This window comes from Gasterosteus aculeatus, chromosome 9, assembly GCF_964276395.1.
Source record: "Gasterosteus aculeatus chromosome 9, fGasAcu3.hap1.1, whole genome shotgun sequence".
NCBI classification, from domain to species: domain Eukaryota; kingdom Metazoa; phylum Chordata; class Actinopteri; order Perciformes; family Gasterosteidae; genus Gasterosteus; species Gasterosteus aculeatus.
In genome coordinates, this window is record NC_135696.1 from 22,873,807 (window position 1) to 22,899,427 (window position 25,621).

The 25,621-nt window shown below is 48.2% G+C and overlaps 1 protein-coding gene and 1 long non-coding RNA gene across 3 annotated transcripts; one reads left to right on the plus strand and one right to left on the minus strand.

Moving 5' to 3' along the window:
* The first annotated feature begins 1,105 nt into the window (after nucleotides 1-1,105).
* LOC120824574 (echinoderm microtubule-associated protein-like 6) lies at nucleotides 1,106-25,247 on the plus strand. 2 transcript variants are annotated; one of them, XM_078079978.1, is made up of 42 exons: nucleotides 1,106-2,235; nucleotides 2,752-2,911; nucleotides 3,168-3,266; nucleotides 3,401-3,469; nucleotides 6,382-6,567; nucleotides 6,967-7,102; nucleotides 7,387-7,588; nucleotides 7,675-7,812; nucleotides 7,970-8,226; nucleotides 8,611-8,818; nucleotides 10,700-10,869; nucleotides 11,124-11,230; nucleotides 11,308-11,408; nucleotides 11,485-11,671; nucleotides 11,745-11,850; nucleotides 12,217-12,310; nucleotides 12,817-12,917; nucleotides 13,584-13,786; nucleotides 13,961-14,072; nucleotides 14,288-14,415; nucleotides 14,748-14,889; nucleotides 16,480-16,632; nucleotides 16,713-16,844; nucleotides 17,498-17,586; nucleotides 17,661-17,828; nucleotides 18,005-18,206; nucleotides 18,277-18,403; nucleotides 18,478-18,556; nucleotides 18,633-18,762; nucleotides 18,848-18,946; nucleotides 19,200-19,220; nucleotides 20,574-20,747; nucleotides 21,111-21,319; nucleotides 21,393-21,550; nucleotides 22,072-22,186; nucleotides 22,288-22,476; nucleotides 22,547-22,719; nucleotides 22,797-22,959; nucleotides 23,097-23,200; nucleotides 23,379-23,532; nucleotides 23,607-23,707; nucleotides 24,142-24,388. In XM_078079978.1, exons 1-42 carry the CDS (start codon nucleotides 2,039-2,041, stop codon nucleotides 24,164-24,166), a joined length of 5,868 nt encoding a protein of 1,955 aa, XP_077936104.1. In that variant the 5' UTR covers nucleotides 1,106-2,038; the 3' UTR covers nucleotides 24,167-24,388. The 2 variants fall into 2 exon arrangements, with proteins under 2 accessions (XP_077936104.1, XP_077936105.1); XM_078079979.1 differs by lacking the exon at nucleotides 19,200-19,220 and having other exon boundaries at nucleotides 24,142-25,247.
* On the minus strand, nucleotides 6,302-13,185 carry LOC144383134 (uncharacterized). Its single transcript, XR_013450569.1, has 2 exons — nucleotides 10,243-13,185; nucleotides 6,302-7,917 (listed from the first exon to the last, which is right to left on the minus strand). It is a non-coding gene; the product is annotated as an uncharacterized LOC144383134 (long non-coding RNA).
* Nucleotides 25,248-25,621: the final 374 nt, after the last annotated feature.

Consider the following 25,621-nt stretch of genomic DNA (forward strand, 5'->3'; position numbering starts at 1 on the left):
GCTGAGCCTGATCCACCAGCACGGACCTGCGACGCACTGCTGAAGGCGGGAAGCTCGCGGAGATTAGCATGAAAAATACCGGAAACCGGTTTATCGGGTTTCAAAATAAAAGTGATTTTAAACGCAACGACCGCCATGGTATTCGTTCCAACAAAATACACATTACGTGTTATTTATACATGACAATTATACAACATTTTTGTATAATAAACATCCAATCGATTAGTATTTACTTTTTATAACTAAAAACCGCTTTTTACTCCCGAAACTGAGTGAGTACTTTATTCTTATAATCTCAACCGGACGTGTCGGTGTTTATCATTCTGGTTCTGACGCCGTCGGTGATCCCCGGGTTTCCCGTTAATATCCCGACTTTTCCTCCACCGTATTTGGATGTTTTTCCGGTCTCGTCGTGAGCCGGGCCCCGCCGGTTTGAGGCGTCCCTCCCCCGCCCTGAAGGAGCAGCAGCGGTCGGTGTCTGGTGGTCTGGATGCGGACTCACGGAGATAAATCGGCGCTTTAATCTCCGGTTCTTCACCGGCGACAGACGGCGGCGGGATTTCCTCTTGTTTCATCTTCTCACGGAGCGACGTTAGATAGGACGGTTATTTTAACGACCTCGTGCTGTTTTAACGGCGTTAGCGGACACATCATATTAGATTCATTCACCGTTGTGAGTGACATTCTCCGGTAACCTTCAGACACCATCCCGCCGGTGTTCCGGTTCTATGGTTCTTTAAACGTTTCCAGACAAGCGTTCCCCAAGGAACACTGTAGTCTGACTGAAAGAACCTCAAAGGAACCCTCGAGAACAGCTATTAGAGAACCCTGATTTAGGTTCTAGTCTCACTGAAAGAACCTGTGAGGAACCATGGGGAGGAGGTCGTAAAGAACCCCGATTTAGGTTCTAGCCTCACTGAAAGAACCTGTGAGGAACCATGGGGAGGAGGTCTTAAATAACCCTGATTTAGGTTCTAGCCTCACTGAAAGAACCTGTGAGGAACCATGGGGAGGAGGTCTTAAATAACCCTGATTTAGGTTCTAGCCTCACTGAAAGAACCTGTGAGGAACCCTGGGGAAGAGTTCGTAAAGAACCCTGATTTAGGTTCTAGTCTCACTGAAAGAACCTGTGAGGAACCATGGGGAGGAGGTCTTAAATAACCCTGATTTAGGTTCTAGCCTCACTGAAAGAACCTGTGAGGAACCATGGGGAGGAGGTCTTAAATAACCCTGATTTAGGTTCTAGCCTCACTGAAAGAACCTGTGAGGAACCCTGGGGAAGAGTTCGTAAAGAACCCTGATTTAGGTTCTAGTCAGACTGAAAGAACCCGTGAGGAACCCTGAAGAAGGGCTAGTAAAGTACCTGATTTAGGTCCTAGGGTCACTGAAAGAACCACAGAGCAACGATTCCACAACATCTACAAACCAATTTACTACAGTATTTATAGTTTCAGATGTTACTTTGAAACTAAATCAGCGATGACTTCAGAATCTAACGGAACATCCTGAGAACGTTTTTTACACTTGAATTAAAAAGAATACAATCAGAACCCTAAAGCCAAACGATGAGTCACTATAAAGTCTCCAGCTGTGACAGAAGCACCAACATCATTAGTTCATCAACTACATCACTACTATGACGTCATCAGCGGTCTGATGTCATCACGTAACCCCGTTTAGATGTTCTCCTGTGATGATTGTCACGTGATCAATAGGACAATCCGCCGTTTCCCGATCAATCAGTGTTAAACTTCCAACGTTTAGTTTCTTTGGACCCTGACGACCTCTGGGGTCCTTCATCGTGCTAACGCGAGCTAGCAGCAGCGGGGCCGCAGGTTGGAGTTATTGAAAGTGTAGTTGTCTGTTAAAGGGCCGACAATGGTGGACTACTGCTCCCAGCAGCATGGAAAGGATTCCTCGTAGATACCGCTACGAGGAGACCGCCCGCATCCTATCAAACTACCTGGTTTGAGCCCAGAAGACGAGAACATTTTGAACCTGGTGGATCTTTAACCTTGAGTCTCTGTCTGAAGCCTCCATGTCGGACAAGACGGCGCCGCGCTGCCAGCTGAGGCTGGAATGGATCCACGGTTACCGAGGACACCAATGCCGTAACAACCTGTACTACACCGCCGGGAAGGAGGTGGTTTACTTCGTGGCAGGAGTGGGTGTGGTCTACAACACCCGAGAACACACCCAGAAGTTCTACTTGGGACACAACGATGACATCATCAGGTGAGGTGAAATGTATTTTTAGTGAAGACACAGAGGTTCTGTCCACTAATCAGACCTATTCATTAATTTATACTAGACATCCCACAGTTATGAGGTCTATCCATTCATTATATCCAACATGAATCCATCGTAGTCTGTCCATCAGGAGACGGATCCTCCTCTGACGTCCTCACTGACGTTTCTTCCCTTTTCTCCCCATGAAGACTTTTTCCTGCTGATGTGAAGGTTTCAGGACAGAGGATGTTGCATGTGTACTGACTGTAAAGCCCTCATCTGGCATTTTGGGCTATAGAAAATAAAATGAATTGAATTGAATTAATGTGTTAGTCTTTTTAGTGGAGGTAGAGTCTGAAGATGTGAAGACTCTCTGCGGTCCTGATATCTGTGGTCACTGTGTGTCTCTCTGTGGTCACTGTGTGTCTCTCTGTGGTCACCGTGTGTCTCTTTGTAATGCATTTAAGACGTAAGACTGACTGTCTCACTCTGTCTCTGTCTCTGGCTGTCTGTCTCTCTCAGTCTGGCGATCCATCCAGATAAGGTCCAGGTGGCGACGGGTCAGGTGGGTAAAGACCCATTCATCTGTATCTGGGACACCTACTCCATGCAGACCGTGTCCATCCTGAGGGACATCCATACACACGGAGTGGCCTGTCTGGCTTTCGACTCTGACGGACAGGTCAGGACTCACTGACCACGTCTACAAGCAATAAGCAGTTTACAGTTAACCAACATTTACATTCAGCCGTTCATATTGTTAGTAACGTAAAGTGACCCCAGGTCATCTTCTTCATCCTCATCCTTGTGTTTGATGAGTCAGTGTTCATCCGCCTTGTTTATGTACATTTGACATATAGAGACACTAAGTGGGAAAAATATAGTATATATAAACTCCACTATGTAAAAATTCTATTTGTTCCTTGTTTCTGTTTTAGCGGATTGTGTCTGTTGGTTTGGACGCAAAAAACACATTGTGTGTTTGGGATTGGAGGAGAGGACGAGTCATCGCCATGGCAACCGGACACTCAGACAGGGTAGGACTCTTGGTCCATTAACGCTGGCTCTATTTTCAGCTGTTTGTAGGTGAAACCCAACAAACACACACCTGAATATTCTTACATTTCAGGCACCTTCAGTAACTTCTAGAAAGTCTCCTTTCCTCCTGTAGATCTTCGACGTGGCCTGGGATCCGTTTCAGTCCAGCCGGCTGGTGAGCTGTGGAGTCAAACACATCAAAGTGAGACAGAGACACACCTGCTGCATCATTTCAACGCATTTCATGATTTCACACTTGCTGAGTTGTTTGTGTTTCCAAGTGCTTGATTATTATTTGAAGAAATGCTATGAAGCAGTGTTCATACAAATAACAGTAAATATAATGAACCTAAAGAATAACACAGCAGTGGTCTAAAAAGGATTTAGATATTTGGGAATTGCTGTTTGATGCCACTTACAATACCAGCATCCAGACCCTACTTAGATACGAATGTCAACCTTTCTGTTTCCTTTCATTTTGGGATCTTTAGATCTTACTTTAGTTATTTATTTCATTTAATATATTTACTGCTTACAAAATGTCTAGATGGTTGTGTACTTGTAGATGCAGATGTGTGTGTGCATGTAGGTGGTTGTGTACTTGTAGATGCAGATGTAGTCACTGTGTGTCTCTTTGTGGTCACTGTGTGTCTCTTTGTGGTCACTGTGTGTCTCTTTGTAGTCACTGTGTGTCTCTTTGTAGTCACTGTGTGTCTCTTTGTGGTCACCGTGTGTCTCTTTGTAGTCACTGTGTGTCTCTTTGTGGTCACCGTGTGTCTCTTTATAGTCACCGTGTGTCTCTTTGTAGTCACTGTGTGTCTCTTTGTGGTCACCGTGTGTCTCTTTATAGTCACCGTGTGTCTCTTTGTAGTCACTGTGTGTCTCTTTGTGGTCACCGTGTGTCTCTTTATAGTCACCGTGTGTCTCTTTGTAGTCACTGTGTGTCTCTTTGTGGTCACCGTGTGTCTCTTTATAGTCACCGTGTGTCTCTTTGTAGTCACTGTGTGTCTCTTTATAGTCACCGTGTGTCTCTTCGTAGTCACTGTGTGTCTCTTTGTGGTCACCGTGTGTCTCTTTATAGTCACCGTGTGTCTCTTTATAGTCACCGTGTGTCTCTTTGTAGTCACTGTGTGTCTCTTTGTGGTCACTGTGTGTCTCTTTGTAGTCACTGTGTGTCTCTTTGTGGTCACAGTGTGTCTCTTTGTGGTCACTGTGTGTCTCTTTATAGTCACCGTGTGTCTCTTTGTAGTCACTGTGTGTCTCTTTGTGGTCACCGTGTGTCTCTTTATAGTCACCGTGTGTCTCTTTGTAGTCACTGTGTGTCTCTTTGTGGTCACCGTGTGTCTCTTTATAGTCACCGTGTGTCTCTTTATAGTCACCGTGTGTCTCTTTGTAGTCACTGTGTGTCTCTTTGTGGTCACCGTGTGTCTCTTTATAGTCACCGTGTGTCTCTTTGTAGTCACTGTGTGTCTCTTTGTAGTCACTGTGTGTCTCTTTATAGTCACCGTGTGTCTCTTTGTAGTCAATGTGTGTCTCTTTGTGGTCACCGTGTGTCTCTTTATAGTCACCGTGTGTCTCTTTGTAGTCACTGTGTGTCTCTTTGTGGTCACCGTGTGTCTCTTTATAGTCACCGTGTGTCTCTTTGTAGTCACTGTGTGTCTCTTTATAGTCACCGTGTGTCTCTTCGTAGTCACTGTGTGTCTCTTTGTGGTCACCGTGTGTCTCTTTATAGTCACCGTGTGTCTCTTTATAGTCACCGTGTGTCTCTTTGTAGTCACTGTGTGTCTCTTTGTGGTCACTGTGTGTCTCTTTGTAGTCACTGTGTGTCTCTTTGTGGTCACAGTGTGTCTCTTTGTGGTCACTGTGTGTCTCTTTATAGTCACCGTGTGTCTCTTTGTAGTCACTGTGTGTCTCTTTGTGGTCACCGTGTGTCTCTTTATAGTCACCGTGTGTCTCTTTGTAGTCACTGTGTGTCTCTTTGTGGTCACCGTGTGTCTCTTTATAGTCACCGTGTGTCTCTTTATAGTCACCGTGTGTCTCTTTGTAGTCACTGTGTGTCTCTTTGTGGTCACCGTGTGTCTCTTTATAGTCACCGTGTGTCTCTTTGTAGTCACTGTGTGTCTCTTTGTAGTCACTGTGTGTCTCTTTATAGTCACCGTGTGTCTCTTTGTAGTCAATGTGTGTCTCTTTGTGGTCACCGTGTGTCTCTTTATAGTCACCGTGTGTCTCTTTGTAGTCACTGTGTGTCTCTTTGTAGTCACCGTGTGTCTCTTTGTAGTCACCGTGTGTCTCTTTGTGGTCACCGTGTGTCTCTTTGTGGTCACCGTGTGTCTCTTTGTGGTCACCGTGTGTCTCTTTGTAGTCACTGTGTGTCTCTTTGTAGTCACCGTGTGTCTCTTTGTGGTCACTGTGTGTCTCTTTGTAGTCACCGTGTGTCTCTTTGTAGTCACCGTGTGTCTCTTTGTGGTCACCGTGTGTCTCTTTGTGGTCACTGTGTGTCTCTTTGTAGTCACCGTGTGTCTCTTTATAGTCACCGTGTGTCTCTTTATAGTCACCGTGTGTCTCTTTGTAGTCACTGCGTGTCTCTTTGTGGTCACCGTGTGTCTCTTTATAGTCACCGTGTGTCTCTTTGTAGTCACTGTGTGTCTCTTTGTAGTCACTGTGTGTCTCTTTATAGTCACCGTGTGTCTCTTTGTAGTCAATGTGTGTCTCTTTGTGGTCACCGTGTGTCTCTTTATAGTCACCGTGTGTCTCTTTGTAGTCACTGTGTGTCTCTTTGTGGTCACTGTGTGTCTCTTTGTAGTCACTGTGTGTCTCTTTGTAGTCACCGTGTGTCTCTTTGTGGTCACCGTGTGTCTCTTTGTGGTCACCGTGTGTCTCTTTGTAGTCACTGTGTGTCTCTTTGTGGTCACCGTGTGTCTCTTTGTGGTCACTGTGTGTCTCTTTGTATTCTCTCTGGTCGCTGTGGTTGTGTACTTGTAGATGCAGATGTGTGTGCGTATGTAGGTTGTGTATATAAAAGTAAATGATCGGGTGTGATAGAAAACAGTCTGTTTTATTAGAAACAACCAGACTAACAAGTTGACAGAGTGTGAAACGATCCTCTGTCTGCAGTTCTGGACTCTGTGTGGGAACGCTCTGACTCCAAAGAGAGGCGTGTTCGGGAAGGCGGGCGACCTGCAGACCATCCTGTGTGTCTCCACGGCCAAAGAGGAGCTGACCTACTCCGGCGCTCTGAACGGAGACGTGTACGTGTGGAGAGGAGTCACTCTGATCAGGACCGTCCAGGCTGCACACGGGGTGAGGACACTTCTCTTCCTCCTCTCGCCTCTTGGATTACTCCTCTGCATCACAAAAGTAGTGTAAAGCTACAAAGTAGAACAACGGCAAGAAGAGCTGGTCCGAGTCGCGGTGGTGTTTGGTGATCAGAACGAGCAGAAGAGATTCATCTCAGCACACGGACGGATTCTCAATCCATGAATAAATAGTCCCTGAGAAGGAATCAAAAGCTAAAAAGAAGTCAAGCACATCCGTCTTGGTTCTGGATTCATTGTCGACAGATCGGCGCTTCATTGTTGTCTTTAATGTGTCACCCGGTTTCAGCATTGTGTTCTGAGAATGTCGACGCGTGATCCATTGGTTTGGGACACGGTGGCAGCGGCTGATGGAATACTTGTTTCCGTGTCCCGCGTTGTCCAGGCGGGGATCTTCAGCATGCACTCCTGTGAGGAAGGATTCGCCACGGGAGGACGAGACGGATGCATCCGCCTGTGGGACGTTGACTTCAAACCCATCACCAAGATCGACCTGAGGGAGGCGGAGCAAGGCTACAAAGGTGTAAAGGACACGTCAGTTTTTAAAGAATATCATGCAACTTCTGCCGATGAGTAATGCAGAAATGTCTCTAATGAAATGTAGTGAGACGGATCCAAACCAATCAACGCAAAAAATCTGTCGCTGACTATTATGTTATGAAACGACACCATTGGTCGCTGAGCTGTGGGAGATTCCCTAAAGGCTCCGCCCCAGGCTCATCCACGGTATTCACACGGCAGTCATGTTGCTCCATCACAGTTGGGTGTGCTTTCCTGTCTCAGTCCGCCGTGCTCCTCGTTTCAGGTTTGTCGATCCGCAGCGTTTGCTGGAAGGCCGACCGGATCCTGGCGGGGACGCAGGACAGCGAGATCTTTGAAGTGATGGTGCGAGAGCGCGACAAGCCGGTGCTGCTGATGCAGGGTCACAGCGAGGGTGAGCTGTGGTCACTAGACCTGCACCCCAAACAACCGGTGGCTGTCACAGGCAGCGACGACCGCTCCGTCAGGTGGGTCCAAACCGCCGATACTGCCGGACCGCTTGTCCTCTGAGATCAGCTCTCACCCGTGTGTCTCTCGCCCGTCTGTCTCTCAGGCTGTGGAGTCTTCCCGACCACACACTGCTGGCTCGCTGTAACATGGAGGAATCTGTCCGCAGCGTTTCGTTCAACAATGACGGCTCTCAGCTGGCTCTGGGCATGAAGGACGGATCATTCACCGTGCTGCGTGTCAGGTGACCTCACATATGGTCTTGAACTGGTACATCTAGCCACTTCACAGCAGGGGGTAACACCATGGATGTTTGTCACGGACCAAACAGCTACAACGGCAGGTTGGCCTGAAAGTAGATTAATTTAACAGTTGTTAATACAGTTAATTCTTTCCTTCAGGGACATGACAGAGGTTGTGCACATCAAGGACAGGAAGGAAGTAATACATGAGCTGAAGTTTTCACCCGATGGTTCCTTCCTGGCGGTGGGATCAAACGATGGGATGGTGGACGTCTACGCCGTCGCTCAGCGTTACAAGAAGGTGGGCGAGTGCAGCCGTTCCGCCTCCTTCATCACCCACCTGGACTGGTCAGTGGATAGCCGCTTCCTGCAGACCAATGACGGCGCTGGAGAGCGGCTCTTCTACAGGATGCCAGGTACCTTCTGACTCTGAGGCTCCATTTCACTGATAGACAGTGTTTTCTTTGATAGCATCCAAGATTGATTCAAGAACTTTGGGCCTTCCCAAGACTGATCTAAGACTCATCCATCAACATTCAGGACATACCCGTCTAGACCGGGACCAGACTTGGTACATACCTCTCTAGACCGGCACCTGACTTGGGACATACCTCTCTAGACCGGGACCTGACTTGGGACATACCTCTCTAGACCAGGACCTGACTTGGGACATACCTTTCTAGACCAGGACCTGACTTGGGACATACCTCTCTAGACCGGGACATGACTTAGGACAGACCTTTGGTATCTCTCCAATACCCAGAACTTCTCACCCTTCGACATCCTCCTGTGTCCTGCAGTGGGGAAACTGGTTCCTAAAGAGGAGGCAAAGGGGATCCACTGGATGACATGGACAGGCGTCATCGGTCCAGAGGTGAACGGCATCTGGCCCAAATACTCCAACGTCACCAACGTGAACTCTGTGGATGCCAACTACAGCAGTGCCGTGCTGGTGACTGGAGACGACCTTGGCCTCCTCAAACTCTTCAGATTCCCCTGCGTCAAGAAAGGGGAGTACCTAGACACCTTTTTAGACAATTAAATATTTAAGAAAAAGAAAAGGGAATGGGCGGATCTAATATCGCCGTTTACAGCCTGCCTAAAGCGGCTGAAACTGGGCAACAGCTCCTTCGAACCCCCCTAACATACAGTGGGGAACAAGTATTTGATATCTGCCGATTTTGCAGGTGTTCCCACTTACAAAGCATATACGATTCTTTTATGTCAATTATTATCATAGGTTCTTTCAGCTCCCTCCAAAGAGTTTCTATTGGGTTCGGGTCTGGAGACGGGCGAGGCCACTCCAGGACCTTGAGATGCTTCTTACGGAGCCACTGACCCGTTCCACTGTGGAACGGGTCGTTGTCATGTTGGAAGACAAAGCCACGACTCATCTTCAATGCACTTACTGAGGGAAGGAGGTTCTCGTGGTACATGGCCCCATCCATCCTCCCTCCAATACGCTGCAGTCCTGTCTCCTTTGCTTCACGGCTGGGATGCTGTTCTTTGGGTTCTACTCATCCTTCTTCCTCATCCAAACACGGCGAGTGGAGTAGACCAAAAAGCTCTATTTATGTCTCATCAGACCACATGACCTTCTCCCATACCTCCTCTGGATCATCCACATGGTCATTGGTAAACCTCAGACGGGCATGGACATGTGCTGGCTGGAGCAGGGGGACCTTGTGTGCGCTCCAGGATTTTAATCCATGACGGTGTAGTGTGTCACTAATGGTTCTCTTTGAGACGGTGGTCCCAGCTCTCTTCAGGTCATTGACCAGGTCCTGCCATGTAGTTCTGGGCTGATCCCTCACCCTCCTCATGATCATTGATGCCCCACGAGATCTTGCGTGGAGCCTCAGACCGAGGGAGATTAACGTCATCTTGAACTTCTTCCATTTTCTAATTGTTGGCTTCTCACCAAGCTGCTTGCTTGTTGTCCCGTAGTCCGTCCCGGCCTTGTGCAGATCCACCATTCTATCCCTGATGTCCTTACACAGCTCTCTGGTCTTGGCCATTGTGGAGAGGTTGGAGTCTGTTTGTTTGAGTATGTGGACAGCGGTCTTTTCTGTGGACAGGTGTCTTTTTATACAGGTAACTAGTTCAAACAGGTGCAGTTAATACAGGTAATGAGTGGAGAACAGGCAAACTAACAGGTCTGTGAGAGCCCAAATTCTTACTGGTTGGTAGGTGATCAAATACTTATGTCATGCAATAAACTAAATAATTATTTAAAAATCATACAATGTGATTCTCTGGATTTGTTTTAGATCCGTCACTCACAGTTGAAGAGTAACTATGATAAACATTACAGACTCCTACATGCTTTGTAAGTGGGAACACCTGCAGAACTGTAACATGTTAAAGCGGACATGAAAGGCAGCACACGTATACTATGTATCATCAAACCAGCGAACCGGTCCAACATTTACCTCCGCTGCCTCGTCCACATAATGCCTCCTCCGTGCCGTATTCACCGTGCTCCAGAAGCCTTCACTCCCCCGCAGAGCAATCTGGGATATCCAGTGGTCGCCGACCGCCCCCACCTCGTCACACATGTAACCTCGAGGACAACAATACAATTAACAGGAACCATGACAACCCTGTAGATATCCTGTGTTTCTAAAGGAACCACAGGAGAGGAAAACTCCCCCCAACAGGTGGCCCCTCCAAGAGCCGACCATGGCTTCACTCAACAGGACTCAACTGTCTCTGCTTTGAGGCTCTTAATAATTCTTGAGTTCTAACTTATTTATACTGTTAAATACTTTTAATGTGGAGCGATTTGATTGCTTATGGATTCTAGTGCCACTGCAGTGATCTCCAGTGCAGTGAAGTCCCACCTTGTACTCGCACACCAGTTGAGTCATGAGTCGTGTGCCCTCATACAGGCGCCAAATTCAAGAAGTACATCGGCCACTCCGCCCACGTTACAAATGTCCGTTGGTCCAACGACCTGCAGTGGGTCATCAGCACCGGCGGCGCCGACCACGCCGTCTTCCAGTGGAGGTTCCTGCCCGAGGGTGTGATGAACGGCGTCCTGGAGCCCCTCCTCCAAGGTAACGCCAACATTTACCACCGCTACGTTTGTGTTGGGGGACTCAGAGTCTTCGGCGGGACGACTTAATGCCGTTATCCCTAATTAATTAGCCCAGACTGTAAGATGACTATTGATGAGCCTTAATTCCACATTGTTATCGTCTCTGTAATCTGTAATAATCGTCACACTCGGGGGGGGTTTGGTTTCCCTAAATCCCCCCCTTACAGTGAATTAACCCGTATAATCATTGCGGTGTTTTCGTGGCGTGTTCAGAGGGTTACGCCGACTCCAACAGCGGGGAGTCTGACTCTGACGTGTCGGACGTCCCAGAGCTCGACTCGGACATCGAGCAGGAAGCTCAGACCAGCTACGAGCGTCAGGTGACCCCAACAAACAACCCAGCGACAATCTGCAAAGCGCCTGTCTGCCCGTGTGACTCACCTGTGTCTGTCTGCAGGTGTATAAGGAGGACCTGCCCCAGCTGAGGAACAAGCTGATTGGTTCCCTGAAGCGGCAGAAAGCCCCGGAGGAGGGGCTTCGCCTGCAGTTTGTTCACGGGTAAACTATCCGATCTAAAGCCACAGAATCCAGTAAGTAAACCCCGATGACTTTGATTCGTCGTGCTGTCTCTTAGGTATCGGGGCTTCGACTGCCGTAACAACCTCTTCTACAGTCAGACGGGGGAGGTGGTCTACCACGTGGCCGCCGTCGCCGTCGTCTACAACCGCCTGCAGCACAGCCAGAGGTTTTACCTCGGCCATGACGACGACATCCTCAGCCTCACCGTGCACCCGCTCAAAGACTACGTGGCCTCAGCACAGGTAGGGCGCGGCCGACGGGAGCTCAGCGTCCCGCCAGCTGGGAGCGTCTCTGATTGGCTGTCTGTGTGCTCAGGTGGGCAGAGACCCGGCCGTCCACGTGTGGGACATTCAGACTCTGAAATGTCTGTCTCTGTTGAAGGGACACCACAGCAGAGGAGTGTGTGCCCTGGAGTTCACAGGTACGCTCACTGCGCACTCAACTACTTGGCATCCCTGGATGGTCACCCATGGTGACCCTAACCCTCCTAGAACATCACCACCTAGAAACCGTTATTTAGGCCCTAATTCACAAACTGTCATCAGCTCGGCTCTCTGAAAACACTATTTAACACTGAAAAAGTACAATTTCTTCTCCCAAAGCAGCACCTGTGGAATAGAACCAAGTCACTGGTGAACTCGTGTGTGTTAAAGAAGCTTCTAATGTCTCCATCACTGTCTTCTGTCCCTTTCATCTAGTCTCTCTGTCTATTGTAACCCTAACCCTCCATTTCTCTTGATATCTTTGTGTCTCTGTCTCTCTGTGTCTTCATGTCTCTGTGTCTCAGCGGACGGGAAGAGTTTGGTCTCGGTCGGTATTGATGAATTTCACTCCATCGTCATCTGGGACTGGAAGAAAGGCGAGAGGCTGGCGAAGGCCAGGTACACCTGCTCACCTGACTTGTACCGTGTGCTGCGCCTGAGACGTGGACGGACTCACTACTAGGATACAAGTATGGATACAAGTATCCTAGTAGTGAGCACACAAGTATCCTAGTAGAAGTCCTCTCTGAGCCTCCCTGTGGTTCCATCATCTGATGCTACTACTCACATTCTCACTGTACATGTTAGTCAAAACAATGCACTATAGGCTCCTGTTGCTTTGATAAAAACAGGCAAATACTGAGCCGACAGGAAGTGAGACCAACATGTTGTGTTGTTATTTTGTAACGCCCAAAATCACTAATGACACATGATCCTCAGAGGGCTTTACAGTGTGAACACATGAGACATCCTCTGTCCTCAAACCTTCACATCAGCAGGAAAAAAGAAACCTCAGTGAGGACGTCAGAGGACGATCCGTCTCCTGATGGACAGACTACGATGACGTCATGAGGACAGAATGAACAATAATACAGTTTAGAATAACGTTACCTTCTGTCCTTCAGGGGTCATAAGGACAAAACCTTTGTGGTGAAGAGTAACCCGTTCAGGATGGACAAGCTGGTGACTGTCGGCATGAAGCACATCAAGTTCTGGCAACATTCAGGTTGGTCCTCAGGGGGTGTGTCAGACTTCAGAGTTCAGAGGTCATCCTCATCATCAGTCGGTTCCGTCTTGCTTCCAGCTACAATGCTAAGCGAGGCTAAGCTAGTGTAGCATTCATTTAGCCCTTTTTAGTGTCATTAAGTGCCGTGCCGACTCCAACCAGATCCACTGCTTCCTTCCTCCTGTAGTGTTTGTGTCCTGTGGGTTCAAACAGCAGACCGAACTCAGTGTGATTTATGTCCACGGCGCTTATTCTCCGGCTCTCGCTTACACGTTACTTCCTGCTCACGCGGTGACGTGGTTACATCATGAACATCACACAATAAAAGCGTCGATTCAGACCGTATATCACATTCAATTCAACATATCAGCTGGTTTCTGTCCTTAACTGCTCTATTGATATGAATAAGTAAACACAATATAATCTATGATACAAAACAATTTTGAGCAACAAATTGCAACGATAATAATATTAAAAGAAACGTCATTAACGCGCATTAATGAATGAACGAAAGTGTAATTATTATTGCGTATCCCGAGTATCTCCATCCTCAGCACTAAAATAAATTATTTTCTGAACTACATTTTAGTCTCGTCTTCGTCCTGGAGAAAATATATTCGATTCACTTGGAATATTAATAGAAACCGTTCTGGTCTCGTCCCGCAGGCGGCGGCCTGACCTTCAAACGGGGGATTTTCGGGAACCTGGGGAAGCAGGAGACGATGATGTCGGCGTGTTACGGTCGGTCGGAGGACCTGGTCTTCTCCGGAGCCACAAACGGAGATGTCTACATCTGGAGGGACACCACACTCATCAAGACCATCAAGGCCCATGACGGACCGGTGTTCGCCATGTGCTCCCTGGACAAGGTGACACACCTTGGAAGCCCTGGGCTATCTGGGGCTACCTGGGACACCTGGAGGGCCGGGGGCACATAGGAACCCTGGGAATCGTTACCATATGATTAAAATTGTTAAAACACGACCTGGGCTGATGATGATGATGATGATGATGATGAGGAAGGTGTCGTTCTCTCTCCGCAGGGCTTTGTGACCGGGGGGAAGGACGGCGTGGTGGAGCTCTGGGACGACATGTTCGAGAGGTGTCTGAAGACGTACGCCATCAAGAGGGCCGCTCTGTCTCCGTCCTCTAAAGGTCAGCCAGTTGACCTTTAGCCTTCATGGTCCTCAGAATGTTCAGACCCCAAATGATCCGCCCAGCATTCAGACAGCAACCTCCAGAGTTCCCTGTCCCAGTCCAACCCAGTGGAACCAGAACACTGTAGAGATTGTGTGATTGTGATGCAGCAGAAAGACGCTCACGATAAACATATATAAAAGAATGTGTTTTAAAATGTTGGTGTGGATCAGGTCTGCTGCTGGAGGACAACCCGTCCATCAGAGCCATCACATTGGGTCACGGTCACATCCTGCTGGGGACCAAGAACGGAGAAATCCTCGAGATCGACAAGAGCGGACCGATGACGCTGCTGGTTCAGGTGAGACTGATTCATCTCACCTGGTCACCCGACCCCCTGATCACCTGGTCACCTGGTCACCTGGTCACCTGGTCACCCGACCCCCTGACCACCTGGTCACCTGGTCACCCGACCCCCTGGTCACCTGGTCACCCGACCCCCTGGTCACCTGGTCACCTGATCTCCTGTTTAAGAGTTAACAACAGATCAATAATCAAACTCATGGGTGTTAAATCAGAATGATTAACGTAATCTGATCACATTACAGTCATTTATCACTTTGACTAAAATACTGAAATGAGGACGTCATCTGGGATGCCTTCACTGACTGCAGATGATGGTGTTGTGTTCAGGGTCACATGGAGGGAGAGGTTTGGGGTTTGGCGGCTCATCCTCTACTTCCTGTCTGCGCCACCGTCAGTGACGACAAAACTCTGAGGTTCTGGGAGCTGTCGGCAAATCACCGAATGGTCGCTGTCCGCAAGCTCAAGAAAGGTGAGAACAGCATCCTGTTTAACACACACAGGTAAGATACACACAGGTAATATACACACACAGGTAAGATACACACAGGTAATATACACACACAGGTAAGATACACACAGGTAATATACACACACAGGTAATACACACACAGGTAATATACACACATATGTAATATGCACACAGGTAAGATACACACAGGTAAGATACACACAGGTAATACACACACAGGTAATATACACACACAGGTAATATGCACACAGGTGATATACACACAGGTAATATACACACATATGTTATATGCACACAGGTAATACACACACAGGTAATATACACACATATGTAATATGCACACAGGTAATATACACACAGGTAATACACACACAGGTAATATGCACACAGGTGATATACACACACAGGTAATATACACACAGGTAAGATACACACAGGTAATATACACACACAGGTAATATGCACACAGGTAAGATACACACAGGTAAGATATACACAATATACACACAAGTAATATACACACCAGTATCATACACAGGAAATATACACACAAGCAATATATAATATTACCTATGTGTTACCTGTGCTTGTTACCTGTGCTTATTACCTGTGTGTTACCTCTGCTTGTTTGTTACCTGTGCTTGTTACCTGTGTGTTACCTCTGCTTGGTACATGTTTGTTACCTGTGCTTTTTACCTCTTTGTTACCTGTTTGTTACCTGTGTGTTACCTGTGCTTGTTACTTGTTTGTTACCCGTGTGTTACCTGTGCTTGTTACTTGTTTGTTACCTGTGTGTTACCTGTGCTTGTTACCTGTGCTTGTTACTTGTGTGTTACCTGTGCTTGTTACCTGTGTGTTACCTGTGCTTGTTACCTCTTTGTTACCTGTGTGTTACCTGTGCTTGTTACCTGTGTGTTACCTGTGCTTGTTACCTGTGCTTGTTACCTCTTTGTTACCTGTTTGTTACCTGTGTGTTACCTGTGCTTGTTACCTGTGTGTTACCTGTGCTTGTTACTTGTTTGTTACCTGTGTGTTACCTGTGCTTGTTACCTGTGCTTGTTACTTGTTTGTTACCTGTGTGTTACCTGTGCTTGTTACTTGTTTGTTACCTGTGCTTTTTACCTGTGCGTGTTACTTGTTTGTTACCTGTGTGTTACCTGTGCTTGTTACTTGTTTGTTACCTCTGTGTTACCTGTGCTTGTTACCTGTTTGTTAACTGTGTGTTACCTGTGTGTTACCTGTGCTTGTTACCTGTGCTTGTTACCTGTGTGTTACCTGTGCTTGTTACTTGTTTGTTGCCTGTGTGTTACCTGTGCTTGTTACTTGTTTGTTACCTGTGTGTTACCTGTGCTTGTTACCTGTGTGTTACCTGTGCTTGTTACTTGTTTGTTACCTGTGTGTTACCTGTGCTTGTTACCTGTGTGTTACCTGTGCTTGTTACTTGTTTGTTACCTGTGTGTTACCTGTGCTTGTTACCTGTGTGTTACCTGTGCTTGTTACCTGTGTGTTACCTGTGCTTGTTACCTGTGTGTTACCTCTGCTTGTTACCTGTGTGTTACCTCTGCTTGTTACCTGTGTGTTACCTGTCAGGTGGGCGCTGCTGTGCCTTCTCCCCTGACGGTAAGGCTTTGGCAGTGGGCCTGAACGACGGCAGCTTCCTGGTGGTGAATGCAGACACGCTGGAGGACATGGTGACCTTCCACCACCGCAGAGAGCTCATCTCAGACGTCCGCTTCTCCCAAGGTAGGCAGCACGCAGGTGAGAGGCAGGTGGAGGAAGGGGATTGGTTCGTCCGTGATGAGTGACAGCTGGTTGCATTTCAGATGCAGGAAAGTACCTGGCGGTGGCCTCCCATGACTCCTTTGTGGACATCTACAATGTCTTGACCAGCAAGAGGGTCGGCATCTGTAAAGGAGCCGGGAGCTTCATCACTCACATCGACTGGGACTCTCGAGGTGAAGATAGTTTGAACATGGAAGAGATGAGAGGAGATATGATGAGATAAGAAATGAGATGATATGAAAAGTGATGAGATCAGAAGAAAACAGATCCGGGGCTCCAGACTAACTTTTTGCCAGGTTGCACTTACTTTTTTATTTAGGTGCACCAGCACAAAATGTAGGTGTACCCAAATTTTTCCAGGCGCCGCCTTTGACGCCACAAATTCATGGGTTTGTGGACTCACACAGGATCCATAGCAGCGTAGTTAAAGTGCAGACAAGTTACATAATCAATAAGCCATAAAGAATAGTAATAAAAACAATAAAGAATCCACCATAACGGACACTTGATATACTGTATATCCTGACAGAATAGCTGTTTTATTATTGCCCAGTGTCTTTGTACACTACTACGTTAAAACACATCTTTATTTCTCTGGCTTTCATGTGAGCTGCTTTATTTTATATTGATGTGTTTTATCTCTGCTCTTAGTCCTCTTTCTCTGTCCTTGTTCGCTCGGTTATCATCTTTACAATAACTACATTCATATCACTTAATTGGGTCTTCTGTGGTTCTTTTCTCCTAAATGTAGGTATTTCATCTTTAAAACTGGCTTTATTATTGAATATTTAGCAGAGTTCTGGTCTCCTCGCCGTTTCTCTCTCAGGTAAACTGCTGCAGGTGAACACCGGAGCCAAAGAGCAGCTCTTCTTTGAGGCCCCACGAGGACGCAAACAGAACATCAGCCTGCTGGAGGTCAGTCTGCGCTCACTCGGCGCCACCAGGCCGACTCCTGCTGCAGATGAACACGGCTGCTTGTGTGTCTCCAGTTTGAGAAGCTGGACTGGGCGAGCTGGACGTCCGTTCTGGGTCCGACCTGCGAGGGAATATGGCCGCTGCTCAGCTGCGTTCACGCCACTTCGCTCACCAGAGACCGCAAACTGCTCGCCACCGGAGACGACTTTGGCTTCCTCAAGCTGTTCAGCTTCCCGTCCAGGGTGAGACTCAAAGAGAGCCGGAGGGACGCCGGGGGCACCGGGCGAAAAGCTCAGAAGTGCCGAGGTTTAAAAGGGGCGGAGTTTAGACACAGACAGAAGCAGGAAGTTGTTGGAAGTTGAGGCGGGTGTTCCTGAAGGTTCAGGTTGTCCCCTCTAACTCCCCCCTCCGCCCTCAGGGCCAGTTTGCCCGGTTTAAGAAGTACGTGGCTCACAGCACCAACGTGACCAACGTCCGCTGGTCCAACGACGACGGCGTGCTGCTGTCGGTGGGCGGCGCCGACACGGCGCTGATGATCTGGACCCGAGAGCCGGCGGGTCACAAAGAGAGCAAAGCCGTGGACAGCGAGGAGTCGGACGACGACACAGAGGAGGACGGAGGTGACGACTGACCAAGTGTCTCCTCAGTGACCAAAAGTCAGAATGTTTGACTCACGTTGTGTGTTTTCAGGGTACGACAGCGATGTGGCCCGCGAGAAGGTGGTGGACTACGTCACCAAGATCTACTCTGCCAGCATCAGGAACATGTCAGGAACCAGACCTCACCTGCAGCTCAAAGAGCTTCCTGTGGAAGAGAGGTGCTTCCACACACACACACACACACACACACTCTCCTCTATCTGAACGGGTTCTGACCCGGTTTCCCATCCAGGCCTCCTGTGAGTCGAGCGGCTCCGCTGCCTGACAAGCTGCTTAAGAACAATGTGACCAAGAAGAAGAAGGTGGTGGAGGTCAGTCCGAACCCCGTCTACGCCGCGGGCTCCACATGTGACGTCACTTCAACAGCTGATCCCGTCTGGTTTTCAGGAGTTGGTGCTGGAGCACGTTTTCGGCTACAGAGGCTTCGACTGTCGCAACAACCTGCACTACCTCAACGACGGAGCCGACATCATCTTCCACACAGCTGCTGCCGTGGTCCTGCAGAACCTGTCCGCGGGTCAGTGCAGCCCTCGCCGCGGCCCGCTGATGGTGAGTAATGCTCGTGATGATGACATCACACCACCTGCTTCCTGTCCCGACAGGAAGCCAGAGTTTCTACCTGGAGCACACCGACGACATCCTCTGCCTGACCGTCAATCAACACCCAAAGTACCAAAACGTCGTCGCCACGGGACAGATCGGTGAGTGAGAAAACAACAACAACAACAACAGATAAGGACACACGAGCTCCAAGATGCAAACTCCACTGTGATAAATCTGACATGACATCATCGGCCCCTCGTAAAGCCAGTCACATGACATCAGCATGACGGCCTCACGGCTCATACACACACAACAGCCGTGTTCTTCTCACGTGATCAGACTGCTTTTTTTCCCCAATTGCGCTTCTTTTCTCTCCACTGCTTCCTCATTGTCACCTCACCTCATCTCCAGGTGACACGGCTGACCTGCCAGGTAAGTCTGCTGTCACCCACACACCTTGTGTTGTGTTTGTCAGGTGTAGCGGCTGAAGGATCCAGCTCAGGTGTTTCTCCTCAGGGACCAGGTCCACCGGCTTAGAAGAAACCCATTCACACTAAAGCAGACTTTGAGCTCTTATCTAGATGAAAGACACAAGTATCTTGGATTGAGTATCAACATTTGACTCCATTGTTGTGCCTGTTGATGGTTATTTATTATAATTATTGTAGAGTTTAGAAGCTACTGAGACTTCGGTGATGGTTTCTTACCGTATGTGGTGTCTGTACTGATTTCACTTCTGAACCTCTCAGCCGTGATCTCACAGGACGTGAACATCCTCCTTTACTCTGGATAGAGGGGAGGTGGAAAAGGTCCGGCCACATTTTGGAGAAGAACTGGATGAATGGAATAGAAGTTGAAGAGGACTGACTGAGATCTGAGATGCTTACAGTGTAGTTTAAAGGTGAAGCAGAGCTGCTTTGTGGAAGAGACCAAAGTGTCTAAAGGTAGAGAGCAGAAGATCAGCTGATCCACTCGTCTTCAGTCTTCAGAGAAAGGGTTCCTCTGTGATCACGGATGTTAATACGTGACGTATCTTCACTCGCTCGTCACTGCCTCTGGTTTCCTCTCTTTCCAGGTTCCTTGCCTCTTCAACCCTTTGTTCCTTATTTGCATGGCTTTTCATTCCTTCATCATCTCCTCAATTCCACATCTCTGTGTTTCCATTTTTTGTTTCTGTGGTTCCCTTACTACCTTACATCCTTGATTCCTTAGGTTCCTTAGGATCCTGTCTGCAAAGAAGCTTTGTGCCCTGTAGGTTGCTTCCACATCCTCTGCTCCTTGATGCCGTTCATCTCAGGTTCCTCGGTTCCTCGTGCATTGGCTCTGGTCCGTGGTTCCTCGTTGCGTTGGTACCTTTGGTCCGGTGGTTGCTCAGCGTCCTTACGGTCTTAACGACGTAGTTTTATGGCTTTACAAGGTCTAGGATGCAGCTCACGTGTTCAATGACACCGTTTCTCATGTAGCACTTTTAAAAGTTAATGCTCAACGACGCTCAAACAGGTCGGACAAACACATGACTGCTCAACAGCTGGAAGCTGTAAGTAATAACCAGCAGTTGCACCAGCAACCTTGACCGAAGAAAAGATTGTGCTCCAGCAGAAGGGGCACTTTTCTCATCCAGGGCAAACGGGCAGGTGCTTGGGCACCACTAGGGGTCTGTGTGTGCACGTGGGTGGTACCGTAGGTCCTTGGCTCCTTGGCTCCTTGGCTCCTTGGCTCCTTACACAGTTGGTGGCGTTTTGGCCGTGGTTTTGCGGCTCCTCAGTTACTCTTTGACTCCTCCAGGCCTCGCTCCTTCCATCCACGTCTGGGACGCCATGACCAAGCAGACGCTGTCCATCCTCCGCTGCTCCCACGCCAAAGGCGTCGGCTACGTCAACTTCAGCGCCACAGGAAAGCTGCTGCTGTCCGTGGGGGTGGAGCCCGAGCACACCATCACAGTGTGGAGGTGGCAAGAAGGTACCGAGCCCTTCCATATGACCATCTGTATACAGTACCGTGGGCCACCACCAGGATACTGGGTGTCCATTCAGCGTCACTCACAACCTTCTAGGGTGGTGAAGCTTTGCTTTAGATGGCATTAAGTGAGAGGAAGACACAAACTGGGAATGTGATCTATAATCCATAAACACAGAGTCACAAATTCAACTCAATTCATTTTATTTTAACGGCCAAAGAAAGAAAAGTCTCTGCACAGACGCGATGAGATGAACATAAACGCCGCGCTCAGAGCATCAGAGCATCAGGACCAACCTGAGGAGCCTCCATGCCCGTAGTGTGTCGTATTGTCTCAGAATGTGACCTTTGACCTCTCTCTGACAGGCACCAAGGTGACCTGTAAAGGAGGCCACGCTGAGCGCATCTTCGTGGTGGAGTTCAGACCGGACTCCGACACCCAGTTTGTGTCGGTGGGGATCAAACACATCAAGTTCTGGACTCTGGTCGGAGGCTCACTGGTGTACAAGAAAGGCGTGATCGGCTCGGTGGAGGACGGCCGCATGCAGACCATGCTGTCTGTGGCCTTTGGCGCCGTAAGGTCAAATCCAGCTCCCGCCTTCCAAAATGAAACCTGTAAATCTGTATTAAGTCTGCATTCGTCTCCAGAGCAACCTGACGTTCACCGGCGCAATAAATGGAGACGTCTACGTGTGGAGGGAGCACTTCCTGGTCCGAGTGGTGGCCAAGGCCCACAGCGGGCCGGTCTTCACCATGTACACCACGCTGAGGGACGGGCTCATCGTCACCGGAGGGAAGGAACGCCCGTGAGTCCCAGCAGCACCAGTCACAAACAACATGTCATCTGTAGAGTCTGTCCACATTTAGTGCTTTGAGATTTTCGGTTATTGAAACTCAAATGAATTGAGTTGAAAGTGTCGCGGTGATTTCTAATGTGAAGTTCACTATTCTTCTTTTACGTCCTGGTTCTCATCGGCTGTGGTATAAAAAAGCAGCGCGTCTTTTAATCCCAGTGCTGTTGAGGTGACGGAGATGATGAGCAGACATGAGGGCCACTGTAGGTGAAGACCAGCCATGCGCTTCTTCAGTGACTCACGGTTCAAGAGGCAGGAATAGTTTGTCCGTATCCAAAGTGGCTGAAGTAGCTGCTGTTGCTGGTGGTTCATGGGAGCCGTCTGACTGTGAGGGTTTGGGTTCACGCTCGTATCTCATCTGTAACATCTGCCTCTTGGGACGAAATGTCTCCAACAGAAAAAGCAATAATACATTTAAAAAGGCTCTTTTTGAAGCAGTTCACTGAGCAGATGACACCTGCTGCGTGTGACAGGACCAAAGAGGGCGGTGCCGTGAAGCTGTGGGACCAGGAGATGAAGCGCTGCAGAGCCTTTCAGCTGGAGACCGGCCAGCCGGTGGAGAACGTGCGATCCGTCTGCAGAGGGAAGGTACGATCACGTGCCCCCTCCTCCATGTGAAGCTCAGTGACAGATAATGTGAAACCTTTTCCCAAACCTTCTGACTCGTCTCCTCTGTCCTGATGATCCAGGGTAAAATCCTGGTGGGCACCAAAGATGGCGAGATCATAGAGGTGGGAGAGAAGAACGCGGCCTCCAACACCATGATCAACGGACACACTCAGGGGGGCATCTGGGGTCTGGCAACCCATCCCTTCAAAGACGTCTTCATCTCCGCCAGCGACGACGGGACCATCCGGATATGGGACCTGGCTGATAAGGTGAAGGCGTGAAGGCTGAAGTGGGTTAAACACTTAACCACCTGCTCACTTCCTCTGTTGTCTTTGCTAGAAACTTCTGAACAAGGTGAGTTTGGGCCATCCGGCCAAGTGCACCTGCTACAGTCCCAACGGGGAGATGGTCTCTATCGGAATGGAGAACGGGGAGTTCATAGTCCTGCTGGTCAACTCGCTGAGCGTCTGGGGCAAGAAGAGAGACCGCAGCATCGCCATCCGGGACATACGGTACACCGTCAGTCAGGCAGCCCTTTAACCCCTCCGCGTTGGACCCTCATCATCTGTGGGGTCTTGTTGTGGATCAGGTTCAGTCCGGACAACCGCTTCCTGGCCGTGGCTTCGGTTGAGAGTGCGGTGGATTTCTACGACCTCTCTCTTGGGCCGTCCCTCCACAGGATCGGCTACTGTAAGGACATCGCCGGCGCCGTCATCCAGATCGACTTCTCTGCTGACAGCAAACACGTCCAGGTAAAAAGAACTGTGAAAGAAGTTGGTTTGGTCCATGGCAAATCTGGGCTTGGTGCTCTGACCTCTGACCTCTGACCTGTGACTAACAACTCCTTGTCATACGACGATGATGATTACGATGCTGTTTCCCCCCACAGGTGTCCACCAACACCTACACTCGGCAAGTGCATGAAGTTCCCTCAGGAAAGATTGTCACAGAGCAGACTGTACTGGAGAGGATCACCTGGGCTACCTGGACCAGGTGAGCCGTACTGTGGGAGCTAACTGTGATGCTAGGGGAGCACAGCGTGCAGCAAAGGGAACATGTCACAGGGCGTATTCTTTTGCACATCCTATAACTTATTTTTACATTTCAACTTGAACTGAATGTGCTCCTGAGTTTTGTGGGCCACGTTGACCCCGATGCTGCTTCTTCTCAGCATCCTCGGGGACGAGGTCCTGGGGGTCTGGCCCCGTAACGCAGAGAAGGCCGACGTCAACTGTGCTTGTGTTTCCCTCGCCGGCCTCAACCTGGTAACCGGAGACGACTTCGGCCTCATCAAGCTCTTTGACTTTCCCTGCTCTGAGAGATTTGTGAGTAACCTCTGTGCGAGGGTGAACTGAGATCTTCATCGCGCCGCTTCCTCATCGCCTGTGTTCTCCCGCAGGCGAAACACAAGCGCTACTTCGGTCACTCCGCCCACGTCACAAACATTCGCTTCTCCTGCGACGACAAGTTTGTGATCAGCGCCGGAGGCAGCGACTGCAGGTGAGATGGTCTCTGTGATTCATTCCTCATTGTTCAGTCAGTGAGACGGCCTCTTCCTCCTCTTCCTCCTCATTCAACAAAGCTTCACATGGAACTGGCAGTAAAGACTGAACTGCTTCTAAGACACAGACGGATTTTCACTCACTGGCGAAACACTTCTGTGTTCGACCCGTTTAGTTCTTGTCTTCATTTTCCTCAAACCTTTGAAACATCATCTTTTAATTCGCCTCACATTTTTAATCGCACCCGCAGGTAAACACCATTAGCGCTGTTAGCTGCTAGCCGCTAGCCGCTAGATCAGCTGTCGCCATGTTGAGAGCCGTGTGGAAGCAATCGATTGGGTCCTTAAAAGTGAATGAAAATAAACCCAGTTTAGTTATTTTCAATGTCTGACATTGTTTGTGTAAAATAAACATGTTTCTCTTTCTTTGCAGTTTATTTGTGTGGAAATGTCAGTGAGGGAACCCCACCTGAGTCCTCCATCAGAGTTCTACCTCTTCCTTTCGTCTTCCTCCTGTGATGCTGCAGTCGTATAAGTCTTCCTTCTCCTCCTCTTCCTCCTCTTCCTCCTGTGATGCTGCAGTCGTATAAGTCTTCCTTCTCCTCCTCTTCCTCCTCTTCCTCCTGTGATGCTGCAGTCGTATAAGTCTTCCTTCTCCTCCTCTTCCTCCTCTTCCTCCTGTGATGCTGCAGTCGTATAAGTCTTCCTTCTCCTCCTCTTCCTCCTCTTCCTCCTGTGATGCTGCAGTCGTATAAGTCTTCCTTCTCCTCCTCTTCCTCCTCTTCCTCCTGTGATGCTGCAGTCGTATAAGTCTTCCTTCTCCTCCTCTTCCTCCTGTGATGCTGCAGTCTGAAGACTCTTCATCCTTTTTAACTGAGGCCAGACATGAGGTCTTCTGTCCGGTGCTGTTCTACCCTGACATGGTTCTTCTGGTTCTGAAGGGTTCTTGTCTCAGACGTTTGTGTCGTAGCTGTTTTTGTGCCTTCTTCACAAACTCCGACCAAACCTTGGATAACCTTATTGATCACCCGGTGCTATGAAACCTGATTGTTGAGGGCTTTTTACAGATATTGATGATGATTCTGTTTTTCATCTTGTACGTTGATGAAGTTCTATTTTACTGACATGAAATAGAACGAATAGAACAAAGATGAAAAGAAAGAATTCTACCTCAAAATACAACTAAGTCAACTTAATGTTAGTAAATAATATCTAAGGTACAAAATCAAAATTACAGGACTTTTCTGTCCACAAGGTGGCACTGGGTTTTCTCTTAGAACCATGTTCTTTACAGAGTAAATCTACATGGAACCCGTGTAACAGAACAACCATATATATTTTATTCTTGTGTCAAAATGTTTTCAGTGAAGTTGAAATGTTCTAAATGTCAAATCCAGCATGTTGGCTTTTACATTTATGTTTATTTATTTTATCTAAAGATTACAAACCCACTTAGTTTAAAAGGTTCGTAACCGTGGTTCAATAGACAACCACCTCTTTATTTTATTTTAAGTGTATAATAAATTTGAGTTAAGACTTGTTCAGTGTCGTCTTAATAAATTACAGCACAATATCAATGTCAGGAACATTGTTTCATGGAGGGTTCTGTGGACAAACATCGCAGACGTAACCATAGCAACACGTTAAACAGCCTTCACGTCGAGGGACTTTTTACTGTGAAACATTAACAAAAGATTCTAAATTATAAAAAAGATTATAGATAATATATATTATACATTAAATAATATATACATATGAAATGGTGCTGCTGGTTCTGGTCGTATGTGTTTAACCGAACTTATTTGTTTTGTAAAATGATGGATGTTAGCTGTTGTGTTTTTAGATAATCTGTCAACTTTAAACTTAAAAAAATACATGTTACAACAGTAATAAATATATATATATATATATAT